The following is a 13,475-nucleotide window of genomic DNA, read 5'->3' as shown; positions in this document are numbered from 1 at the left end:
GGAGTGATGCAGTTTTATGATGGAGAGATGCAGTTAGTTTTATGATGGAGAGATGCAGTTTTGTGATGGAGAGATGCACTTTTGTGATGGAGTGATGCAGTTTCATGATGGAGAGATGCACTTTTATGATGGATAGATGCACTTTTATGATGGAGAGATGCACTTTTATGATGGAGCGATGCACTTTTATGATGGAGCGACGCACTTTTATGATGGATAGATGCACTTTTATGATGGAGAGATGCAGTTTTATTATGGAGAGATGCACTTTTATGATGGAGAGACACACTTTTATCATGGATAGATGCAGTTTTATCATGGATAGATGCAGTTTTATGATGGAGAGATGCACTTTTATCATGAATAGATGCAATTTTATGATGGAGTGATGCAGTTTTATGATGGATAGATGCAGTTTTATGATGGAGTGATGCAGTTTTATGATGGAGTGATGCAGTTTCATGATGGATAGATGCACTTTTATGATGGAGAGATGCACTTTTATGATGGAGTGATGCACTTTTATGATGGAGAGATGCAGTTTTATGATGGAGAGATGCACTTTTATGATGGAGTGATGCACTTTTATGATGGATAGATGCAGTTTCATGATGGATAGATGCAGTTTTATGATGGAGAGATGCACTTTTATGATGGAGTGATGCACTTTTATGATGGAGTGATGCAGTTTCATGATGGATAGATGCACTTTTATGATGGAGAGACACACTTTTATCATGGATAGACGCAGTTTTATGATGGAGAGATGCAGTTTTATGATGGAGAGATGCACTTTTATCATGAATAGATGCACTTTTATGATGGAGAGATGCACTTTTATGATGGAGAGATGCACTTTTATGGACTTCAAAACAGAAACAGCCATTCACTGCCATTATAAAGCTTGGAAAAGCCAGGACATTTTTTTTTTAATATAACTCCGATTGTATTCATCTGAAAGAAGAATGTCATGTACACCTAGGATTGCTTAAGGGTGAGTAAATCATGACGTAATTTTCATTTTTGGGTGAACTAACCATTTAAATAAAAAATACGTATTTTACCGCTGTTCGCGCATGCGCTTCTCGCTCGGCTTGTTCGGCTGACCCGGAAATAATTGGTTGGCATTAGCAACGTTTCGGCCGAGCCAGGCCTGAATACAGACATAGCAAAAGTAAGAGAAACAAACAGACAGGTTTGAAACTCTCAATTTATGCGTTTTCCATTGTGTGAACATTAGTCTGAATGTTTGGCGATGCATTCGCTGTATATTCGCTTAGATTGCGTGTGAAGTCAGCATCAGTTTAAAGCTATGAAAACAATGCTAACACACACTAGCTGCCAGTGTCTCATAAACCATAACAAACACTGAGCAACTGAATTACCTTCCGATCCTTTCGCTTGTAGGCTACCAGAAATATAGTATCAACACAACTCATTCTTTTATATTGTATATTGTACATCAAGATGTACATGTTACAGATATAAGTAATTTAATGATGGTGCTGCTGCTCTGATCATATCAGTTAATAAACTCTGTGTGTCTTGATTTAGTGGATCTTTAACTCAAATGCAGTTTTGTGAACACTGATGTGTTTCGTCTGAATTACTTTAATCTGACTGAAGTGTCTTTCCCCTTAGAAAACACACTGACGAACAGGCAAACTTCCCTGTTAAGCCTCAAACTGAGATTGTGAGGCAAGAGACTATAACAGAATGACAAGGTAAAATCATTAGTCCTTGCTCTGCTGATGAGACGCTTCACAACAAAGAGGGATGCATTTTAATATTAAGATATAATCACTGTTGACTTGACAGCAAACACAAATTGGTAAACAATGGACTCTTTTCATTGACTGTGATAGTATGTTTCCACAGGCATTTGTATTTTCATTTTTAATAATGTACATTTATAACAAAGTACTTTGTGTTTTATTATCTTGCCATTAAATTACACTACTGGTCCAAAGTTTGGGGTCAGTATGATTTTTTAAATGTTTTTGTGATCCTTGGTGAGCAGAAGAGACTTCTTTCAAAAACATTAAGAAAATCATAATGATTTCAAACTTAAAGGGGTGGTTTACTGCTTTTTTTCTTTGCATGATTGTGTTTATGGGGTGCAATATAACATGTCTTCGTGTTGTTGTTTTTTTTGTAAGCCTTATTTTTCATAAATTTCACCTTTATTGTAAGCCGCTTTCTCCTCTGTCATTTGAACGACCGGTTGACTTCCTGAGTCTATGAAACCACTCCCTCAGAAACAGGCAATGGGCTCAGATTGGTTAGTTGGGCCGGTGTGTTGTAATTGGCTAAACTGCGTAGTGCACGTTGTCCGGAAACTTCACGCCCATTACCTTTACGGGCGAAATGTATATAATGGTGTCAATACTGCCGTATCAGTTTGAGCCAGAATCAGACCCAGAAAGCGGCAATGAAGAGAGTCAAGCAGAACCTCCGCAAACACGGCTCTTACAAAACGTTTCTGAATGGTAAATTTTATTATTATTATTATTATATTCTATTCTACTATTATTATATAAGAATTTCGATACTCTGTTACTTGAAAATGCTACTGCTGCTTGTTAGCTTTTGAGATACGGTTTTCTCCTGATTAAACATTTAATATAACTGAATACATGACTGAGTAATACCGTTTTTTAAAGTTATTGTTTTATCGATTACATATAATTTTTTTAACTTTATACACACAAAATAGCATCAAACTAACTGGCTACTATAAACAAACAGCGTTGGCATTGGTTTACGTTCTTGATCAAATCGAAAAATTACGTCATAAAGTATACATGGAAAATACATTTACAAAATTAGTACATAATTACAAATTCAGGTCCAAAATGTTTGTACGCGTTTGTCATAGACACAAACTAGCATAACTAAGTGGCTACTAAAGCCAGCGCTGGCATTTGTTTACGTCCTTGATAAAACTAAAACATTACATCTGAAATTATACATGCAAATACATTTACAATTATTAAGTCTTACTTACAGGTTGTGGCCCAACAACTGCTGCCTCTGGTTTTAAAGTTGGAACTGCTTCATGTTTTAGTAACAGTTTCTTGTTGAATCCGGCATTGAATTCATGGAGATTCTGGAAGCTGTCTTCCGTAAAATGCGCAGCACAGAGAGCTAAATTACGATTGTAATTTTCAGGAACATAATCAAACATAAATTTTAGCCATTGTTGACGAACTACAGCGTCCGTAGGAAGCCCGAACACAGAAGACCTGACAGCTGGGTGAAAATAACACACTTTCGACGGCATGGCTACAGATCTCCACTATAACGCTTCCTCTTCGACAAAGCCGCAGAAATATGACCATGCCCCCTTTTTTGCATATTCCGGAGGGGGGGTTGATGTGGGTTAGTTATGTATAAAACCCGGGAAGTATCTCGTTGTAGTCCCATTCGAGTCGTTTTTGTAGGCATTAAACTTCCTGATTTTTAAAAGACGATATCTCTGCTTACGTTGAACTTTCAGCGCAGCAACTTTGCAGATACTGTTAATACACCAGCAGCAGCAGTACACACTATTTAAAATAAAAAAAGTGAAATCGCAATCAACCACCCCTTTAAACGTGTAACATACAAAACAAACAAACTAATGAACGCTTCTGCAAGTGTTTCTAATAAACGGCTCTGAGGGAATGATGGTAAATTGGACATTTCTCTTTCTGCTGTAATCAGTCCCTCTGTGTCTCTTTTCCTGTTTTGAAAAGTAGTGGAAACTTTGTCTTTTTTGCTATTGGAGCAAATGGGAACGCATTAATCATGTTATCTGTTGTCTCCCATTCACCTCTATGGATGTTTCTATCATGACTTCTGTGAACCCTGGAAATGTGCAACTTAGGCTTCATATTCAAATGTCAAACTACTGTAAAAGCAGCTTCTGCTGAATTTAACTTTTCACAGTTTCAGGAAACTGTGAAAGTTTAACATCTTGACACGCTCTACATGTCTAAAGCTTGGAAAAAAATGACTTTTTAATATGTAGCAAAATAGCTCAAAAGGGAAATATGAATAATGAATCATAAATCGTTATAGTTAATATAATATATAAATATTTGGATCAGTTAATCGAATTAAATTTGTTATGGAAGCAAAAGGAGAGGAAGATAGAAGGGTAACAATGAGTTTATTGAAAACAGCAGAGGATGATGGATGATACTGTGGGTGACAAGGCAGATAAACACAGGTAGGAATGGAGACACGGTGGAAGGACGAGGCGCTGGAGACAGGGAGATCGCTGGAGACAGAAGGTGAGTAGTCCACTTCGTATAAACGAGATCGGACCAGGAGCTGGGGTGAGGTGTGTGCATTTATAGTGGCAGTGATGAGGGTGATGATGAGGTGCAGGTGTGACAGTACCCCCCCTCCCGGAAGGTGCGTCCTCAAGACGTGTAACTTCCCAGGGGTGGGAGGGTGGGCACCCTGGAGGCTGACGAGGAGGGGGAAGCCCAGGGCGGAGTCAGCGGTCCAGGAGACCAGGGCGGAGCCGGCAGTACGGGCATATGGTGCGCCAGTGGCCATCTTGAACGAGGGCTCAGACACGGCGGTGGCCATCTTGTGACGAGATGGAAGTATTCTTATTATTTTGAAATCGTTGAAGAAAAGGAGAAGGGAATTGTCGTTAAGTGTAGATTATGTATAGGTAAAAAATCACAGCACTACAGACTCATGATGCCAGCAGCCATTTCACTCTGTAGCCCAAGACTGGTTGCACACTGAAGCTAGGCAGGGATGAGCCTGGTCAGTAAATAGATGGGAGACCTCCTGAGAAAAACCAGGTTGCTGCTGAAAGAGGTGTTCGTGAGGCCACCTCCACGTTAAACCGAGGTCCTGACTCTCTCTGATCATTAAAAATCCCAGGATGTCCTTCGAAAAAGAGTAGGGGTGTAACCCCGGCACCAGGTACAACAATTAGTTCGACTGAACTCAACAAATTGGTTGCAGCTTTTATTGTTGAGGAGATGCAGCCACTGTCCAACTGTGGAGGCTCCAACATTTCAAAATATCATCAGCAAAATCTCAGTGACAGGCAAAAGGACGGGTGGGTGCTGTCTGATCGCAAAACCTTTACAAGCTTTTTGGACGATGCATATGTAAATGGAGACAGACCTGAAGAAAACTTTTGCCGACCTGGAATATGTTTCCACCACTGCAGATCTATGGACTACTCAGAACAAAAGTTTTCTGGGAATTACTGTACTCTGGATCGATCCTGCTACTCTGCATCGCCAAAAAGCTGCAATCGCCTGCAGACAATTTAATGAGAGACATTTGCTCTTTGTGGTAAGATAACTGCCACTGTCACGGACAATGGCGCGAACATTTGTAAAAGCATTCAGAATGTTTCAAGCTGATGATGATGAATCAGAGAATAATGAAGACAAGGTCATATTTATGGACTTGCACAAAGTTTTACAGGATGACAGTGAGACCAGCGAAAGATATGTTCTCCCTCCACATCACCGATGTGCATCCCACACCCTTAACCTTATATGCACGAACGATGTAGTTATATTTGTGTTGGTGAAGGTAGATTGCAAAGCAGTGAACAGGAGTGCAACTGGAAAGTGTTCAGCCTTGTTGTCAGAAGTTAGTCGATCAACTGTGGCATCAGAGATCCTGGGGGAATTCAGCAAAAGAAAGTTGCTGGTCCCTGAAACTACAAGGTGGAACTCATTTCATGATGCGCTTAGAGTCACAGACATGTCCTTAGTGGACCTCAATCAACTTTGCACTCGCCTGGACATCAGATGCATTACGGAGAGAGAGTATCAGTTCCTTAATGGTGGCTTGTGAACGGGAACTCTGTTACTACAGACGTCTTCACCGGCTCTGCTGAACAGCAGCCTGATCAGAAACTCAAGATGAGCAGTTATTTAACCATTGAGAGCTCAGAGTGGGACAAAGACCAAGATCTGACATGTGAAGCGTCTGTTGCCTCAAATCACCAGCACAAACATCAAGAAATCAAACGAGTAATAATATCTTCTGACGTAGTGTAATAGAAATCATGAATATAGAAACTATTAAAAATAATTCAAGAATGTAACTAATGCCTGAACTGTGTCATTTTCTGCAGACAATATTCTGGCTTTAATGCGGATGTAAGATGATTATGTTAAACAACAAGTTTTCTTATTGATTTTTATTTTTGTAGAGAAATAAAGCATTTAACCATTCAAAATATATGAACTACTTCCTTACTAAGTCAGTTTTCACTTCTACAATCAATAATAAAAACGAATAATGAAAGTAGTATCATTGTGTAAATACTCACATAAACCATGTCTTCAGTTTTAAAATATATGAAACCTCTGATCTTCAGTGGAAAGAGCAAATTAAACCAGTGTTACTGCTAGTAAATATCATTTGTTAAGAGCACAGCAGAGATGAATGTCTGAATATGGTTGATTATGCAGACTGAGAAGATCACATGACTGATAATGAACTAGAGTGACTCAATGGCAAATGACAAATGACTATTATTTGATACAGTAACGTTACGATCTAAACTACGAGAAATAAAAAGCTCCTGATGGCCTGACATTCATATGATCCGACATCATGTGAATCTGGATTTTAAAGCTCATGCTGAAGTTTGTCTTCTAGCAGATGCAGTGACCGGTGGAGATTTTCTTCAGTCCTGACACACAGGAAACTCCTGCTGTTATAATCAGCTCTGTGTAAATCATCAGTTTCTGTGCTCTTTATATCTTTATATCATTCAACCACACGAGCATTAACAGCAAATGATCAGGGAATCTTCATCTGTACATGAACAGTAATAAATGAGCAATAACTGAATTAAGAATACTGGCAAGAAGAAAAGTAAAAAACAAAATGAGCTTAAAATACTGTATATAGTAGTTAATGAAATTTGTGACGTGTGTTTTTGCCTCTCACTGTTTCTAACACTGATTTATTACGCGTTTTAAATATTTCAGAATATTAGGGCTTTTTTCTGATTACCTGAGTGAGCTAAGGAAACAAGCATGTTCTCATGAATGCCATGTCGTCTTGAAATGAAGAAAGTGAAGATTAAGTTATCAAAATGAATCAGGCGCTGCTTCTTTATGGTTTGTATAACCCATAGACTGTAAAAAAATATGGACGTAGTGTCCGTGACGTCACCCGTAGGTTTCTGAAGAGCATTTTTGAAGCCTAAAGTGGGCGGAGTTGGCCGTCAACCTTCTTGGCCTCTCGTCACCTTGCGTCACTCTCGGATAACAGAAAATGGGCAAAGAGGCGGGGCGTGAGTGGAGCTGAGGAGCCTGGCTATCTGAAACCACGCTCACCGTCACCGCTCGACGTGATTGAGTTAGCTCAGGCTTGGGAGGTAATGCTATATGCTACTGAAAGTACCCTATAAGTACCAAGTCTGCGACTGCACAGGGCCTCGCGCTAAAGTGACAGTTGATGATGTAAAGCTAATTAAAAGTTCCTGTTTTTGCCCTTTGAAATATTATTAAAAGACATGGCTACAAGTGAGACTGTGTATCGTGATTCTGTACTATTCTGCAAGTTGAAAATGTATTATGCAGTAACTATTACTCTGAGAGTGTGTGTGACAGTGATTTATGTGCATACATGTCAGTCACTCTTTTTTTATAGACTATCCGTCAGCGCGGCATCACTCGTCAAGTTCGTAGAGAGCTTATTCAGTCCATTTTAAATTCTGACTTTGACTGCCTCTCAAATGAGTTAAATCATAGATATATTACCTATGAAGTTCAAGTAAATGCGCTAGAAAATCCGCGCTCATTCAAGGATGTGCATTTATTGCATGGACGGAGAAAGCGCCGACACCTGCAGGATTTCATCTGACGATACATAAGCATATTATAATCAATCTGTTCCGTGAGAGCAGAACGAACGAGCCTTTATATCACGTTTTTAAATCTGAAAACTCCAGAAACCAACGAAATTGTCAGACATCCATTAGTGCGTTCACAGAGGAAAACAACTAAAATACAGCGCTGGTTGTTCTCTCGAATGATACTCGACGACAACGACGGAATCCAAAGCCGTGGGTGAAGTAATGGGTGTTTTAAATTGTATGAAATAATCCAGAAAAAAGCACAAAAGCTGCAGAGATGGCAAGTTCAGCAGCTAAAATTGCTGAGGTAAAGTGAGTAGTGACGCGGCTAACAGCAGACAAACGGCTAGCATTGACATCAGCGGGAATCCACCTGTCACTCAAAAGTGGACACACCCTTAATTATGCAGAACTTTAAATATTAATCAACTAAATGGATGAGTTATAAAAAAATTCACCCCCCTCACAGTTGTTATGAAGGGCAAAATTAGCTGTATAGACCAAAGCCACAGAGAGAACCAGGCTGTAAACATGTTTCTTTCTGCTGTAAAGTTGGTAATTTTAACATGGAGGAGATACAGATTTGACTCACTTGTGCAGCCAGCCTCAAACGGCCAGTCAATGAATTGCAGTTTAACTCACTTCCGTGTTGGTTTCAAGAGAGAGACGGGGAGGTTGCCGCTTGGTATAACCGCAGTCCAAGTTCCAGTTGCTTTTGAGTGATGAACGCTGCTGCCACCTGCTGGTGTTGACAGTCATTCCTCTCATGCAGGAGCAGATGTGCAAGCTTGTTGATGTAGTCTTGTAGTAAACCTTCATCCCTGCAAGTTGTCATTTAATAATCTTTGCTCAAAATATGAAGATGGCTTCCCAACCGTGTCAGTGCGAAACCAGTCCTCATAATCACTCATCTCGGGAGCCTGTTGTTGTACAGCATGTACTTCTGGGATAAGTTGTATACCCAGTCAACACTATGATCTCACAGTGATGTCACCATGTGGTCACAACGTCTGCAATCTGAGTTCACAGTGTTCTAAAAGTGTAACCGCACAGCGCTCTCACTGTGTGCTCAAACTATGACCACAATATGAGCTCATCCCAGCTAGAAATGTTATTGTTCTATGAATGTTTTGAGAGCATTATGTTATGTTCTTGTAATATTTTCTGTAGTTAATTTTATTTTTGTAACCAGAATGTTCTCCTAAAAGGTAGGATAACACTCTCTATAAACATTTCAAACATGTTTAGTGATGACATTGATAGAACATTATCCCCCCTAACATTCTTAGACAGTTATAGCGGGAAGTTTCGATGTTTAGAAATTATGTTTAAGAGGTTTACATGTTGAAGTTTGTTTGAAGAGTTTGGTTTGGTCACCATTGTAGAGGTCAGTGTTTGCTGTAGTTGGGCTCTTTGGTCTTGACTAGGGCTGGGCGCTTTAAATCGCGATATTGTTATGCGCATCTCGTCAGTAAAGCTGGTTCCTTGATTAGTAGTAAATCGCCATCACCTGCTTTCAGATGGAGCGGCATTGACTACAAAGAGCCGTAGTTAACTGACAAGCTGAGCCATATCGCACTAATATCGTGGACGTATCGCCAGCGATAATTAATGCGATATGGCTCAGCTTGTCAGTTAACTACGGCTCTTTGTACACAGCAAGAACTCCAGTGTTAAATTAACACTCCTGGGAGTGTATGAGTCCACACTCAAGAGTGTTGAAGTTAATGAGATATAATTAAGTGATTAATTTTGTGATGATTGAACATTATTGAAGTCACCTGATGTTAACAAGCAGAATCACTGAGGGAGAAAATCTCAAATTGTAAGTTACCGTTATGACGATCAATGGTTGCTTTGGTTGGGCTCTAGGCCCATATATTATTAACTTTAGATTTTGTTTGGCTGTTGTTTCTGAATTATAATCACCAGTTGAACAAAGAATAAAGTGATCTGATGATGTTGATTATGTTATGACAATCATCATTTGAACTTGATCACTGAACTCATTAAAATCCTTCTTTCTGACTTCGATTTATGTTGTTGGTTAGTGAATCTGCATAAATGCCCAGATTTTTTTTATATAATATAAAGGATTTCTTAAAAGTTGTTCAAAAAAAAAAATCATTCTTTTAGGCACACACAGATGTCAAGATTCAGTCTATGCATCTCAACAATGGTGAGGAGCAGAATATTCAATTAGGAAAAGTAAATTACATAGACAATTCAGATCATAATTTATTCATACCGCAATGCATGATGGGAGCCATTAATGAGTTGTGATTGGTGGCAGCCACTGCAAAATGCTTTATTATTGTCACCATTGTTGAGATTCACAGGCTGATTATTGATGTCTGTGTTTTAAATGAATTTATCTGAATGTCTATTGATCAGAAAAATGTTTATTAAATATTTTGAATTATAAGTAAAGTATTGATATCATAGGCTGAAGAATCACTAAACTGCTGCTAAGTTAAACCAAACTATCTCAATAAGTTTCCTTTTTCAGATCACAGCATGATTATGTCAAAACATAACCAACACTATAACATAACATTTTACTTTGTTCATGTAACTGTTATAAATCAATAACAGCAGACAAACACCCATCACCTTAATGGTAACTTACAATTTGTGATTTTCTTCTTCAGTGATTCTGCTTGTTAACATCAGGTGTCTTCAATAATGCTCAATCATCACTAAATTAATCACTTAATTATCTCCTCAGCCCGAAATGCCGCTTCATCTGAAAGCAGGTGATGGTGATTTACTACTAATCAAGGAACCGGCTTTACTGACGAGATGCCATAACAATATCGCGATTTAAATCGCCCAACCCTAGTGTCCATAATATGAGCACACAGTGAGTGCAAAGTGCGGTTACACTTTTAGCTCACTGTGAACTCACATTGTGGTCATATGGAGAGATCACTGTGAGATAAACATGTTGGGTGGGTAAGATTTAACCTCATGCTGTCTGGTAAACCTAAAAGGCTCTTAACATTTATATCCACTATGTGGAATTGAAATTTCCCCCTGAAAGAACTAGGGTGGCAGTGCCCAGTGTCTGAATTGTTTGACCACCATAGGCTATCAGATTTACTCTGTTTGGCTGATCAATCTGAGCGTTGGGGTCAACGTGCTGCAATGTGGATACAGACATAACATTGCATTTAGCTCCAGTGTCTATTTTCAGCTTGACCTGCTTGTTACAGGTTGTTTTGAGAGTGGTGAATATTTCTCCTTTCTTTACAAGCAGGTCCGCACTTTCACAATGAAAATAATCTTGGTGGACTTCACTTTCCACTTCATTTACTCTGTGTAGTTTTTGTTCACCAGTTCCACTAGATGGCGCCATCCGCCCAGCTGAATATTGAGGCTTGGATCTACAACACTTGGCAAAGTGATTCCATTTGTTGCATGAGTTGCAGCGTTTATTAAAAGCTGGGCATTTGTTGCGCTCATAATCGCGCTCACCTCCACAACTGTTACATCGTCTTTTGTTCTGCTGCACTGCAAACACTTCAGCCTCTCTTCTGAGCTCCTTATACCCCTTCCAGAACACTCAAACATACATATTCTGATTGCTGATTCTGATGTCAAGTCTTTTTCCCTTAATCGTTGAGAACGGACTGCATCATTGTAGATGCCACAGGCAATTCGGTCACGTATTAGTTCATCAGTTAGCGTACCAAAGTCACATTTTTTAGCCAACAGTCTTATAGTAAGACTGAATTCCTTCATCAGGTTTTTGCACTGTGAAATTGAATGCATGTCTGTCCATTATCACGTTCCATTCTGGCAAGCATATCTCATCAGATGTTTTAATTAACACATCAGGATCCTTTTTGTCCTCACCCTCTTGAAAGTGAAATGATTCATATTTATCTAGTGCACCCGAACCGGCTATATTGAGGAGAGTGTAAGCTTGCACTTTTTTTTGATTTGTCCGACAGTCCTGCTTTGCTGTACACGTCCCATTCCCTCTTGAATTTCAGCCAGTTGTTAGCGATGTCTTCATCAAAAATGAGCGGTTCTATGTGCCGTAGATTTGGACTCATGATTTGTCAGCTATCGAGCTCCTGACACCATGTAGATGTGCACAAAACAGAGGAGTCGTCTGATAACTTTGTGATGAACTGGTTTAATGTGTGACCTCTATAGAATCTGAACACCCGCTTCTAATATTATTTATTTAATGTGGTTCAGTAATTGTAGTTCATCATTTATGAAATGAGTTCAATATAGCTATAAAGCAGCTCTGGAGAAAATAATGATGTCATCATCCAGCTCAGTTCAGCTCTCAAACAATAGTGTCAGTGCATTCAAGTCAATATGTTTATGCATCTATTATTAAGTTTAATTATACTTCCTTTTTTCCTGACATAATTTTTATAATTCTAGTATGAATGCAAGTCTAGTAGGGGTGGAACGGTACATGTATCCGTATTGAACTGAAACGGTTCGGGCGTCACGGTTCGGTGCATGAATTTACACAGAAAATACACGGTATGAAAAAAATAAAACTTGCGTGCAAATTAATTAATGTAATGTGGATCTTCTGTTAGATATGCAGGTTCTTTAGGACACCTAATCTGTAGTGTAGTAATGTAATAATGTAGCCGAGCTCCGCCTATGTATGCACTATGCAGTTTTGTGTCAGGTCGACGGTCCAGTGAGTGAGTCAGAGATAGCAGCACTAAGGACGAGTGTGGCGAGTGGTGGCGACCCACAAGAGTTAGTGGACCCGCCGGCCTCTTTAAGATCGGAAGTTTGGGAAAACTTTGGTTTCCCAGTCAGTTACAGTAGTACAGGCGAGAAAGTGATGGATGAGACGAGGACTGTGTGTCGCTGTTGTTCAACAGTTGTTGGGTATGTGAGTGGAAATACATCTAACATGCTAACGCATATCCAACGCCATCACCCAGATGTGCCAATCACTGGAACGAGACAAAAAAACTGTCCAACTTCTCCCTACAGTGCTTAACCAGCCTATAGATACACATACAAATAGGGCCAAAAAAATCACTGAAGCAATCGGAATTTACATGTCGTCTTCAATGCGCCCGTATTGACTCGTAGAGGAACCTGACTTCAAGTATTTGCTGTATGTACTCGAACCTCATTACAACATCCCATCCACATATGAGGCAAACTGTAGTCCCTTCCATATACAACCAGACCCGGGCGTTGATGGAGCACGAGTTGTCAGCTGCACCCTCCGATTCACTAACGACTAATGGTTGGACTTCTGGTGCTACAGAAAGTTATCTCACGGTGACTGCTCATTTTATTGACTCTGAGAGGGAAATGAAAGCATCAGTTCTACAGACGGGCCCCCTGTATGAGCAGCACACAAGCACTCACCTAGCTGAGAAGCTACAGGAGGTCGTGGCAGAGTGGAGACTAGAGAGACCTGGAACAACTATTTCAGTGACCACAGACAATGCAAAAAACATTGTTAATGCCGTCAGAGAAGCAGGGCTGGGTCTGCATGCATGTGTGGCGTACGGGCTCTTAGAACGAGAACACAAAATAAATAAACCAACTACGCCACCCTGGGGGCTTTTCTTTACCAGGGAATCGCCCTTAACATATTAGGAGCACACAAGGCTCACAGGCTCGTATCAGC

General features: G+C 39.8%; 1 protein-coding gene across 1 annotated transcript in view; it reads left to right on the top strand.

The window, feature by feature from the left end:
* Positions 1-1,098: 1,098 nt before the first annotated feature.
* Positions 1,099-13,475, top strand: part of mcrip1 (MAPK regulated corepressor interacting protein 1) — a 362,891-nt gene continuing 350,514 nt past the window's right edge. The window contains exons 1-2 of the mRNA XM_079866645.1: positions 1,099-1,195; positions 1,642-1,724. Coding sequence (XP_079722771.1) covers positions 1,717-1,724 — 8 coding nt within the window. The 5' untranslated portion in view covers positions 1,099-1,195; positions 1,642-1,716. The remainder of the gene's footprint in view (positions 1,196-1,641; positions 1,725-13,475) is intronic.

Source organism: Squalius cephalus (genome assembly GCF_949319135.1).
Source record: "Squalius cephalus genome assembly, chromosome: 1".
In the NCBI taxonomy this organism is placed as follows: domain Eukaryota; kingdom Metazoa; phylum Chordata; class Actinopteri; order Cypriniformes; family Leuciscidae; genus Squalius; species Squalius cephalus.
Note: the sequence above shows the minus strand (reverse complement) of the source record. Positions and strands in the feature narration are given on the sequence as shown.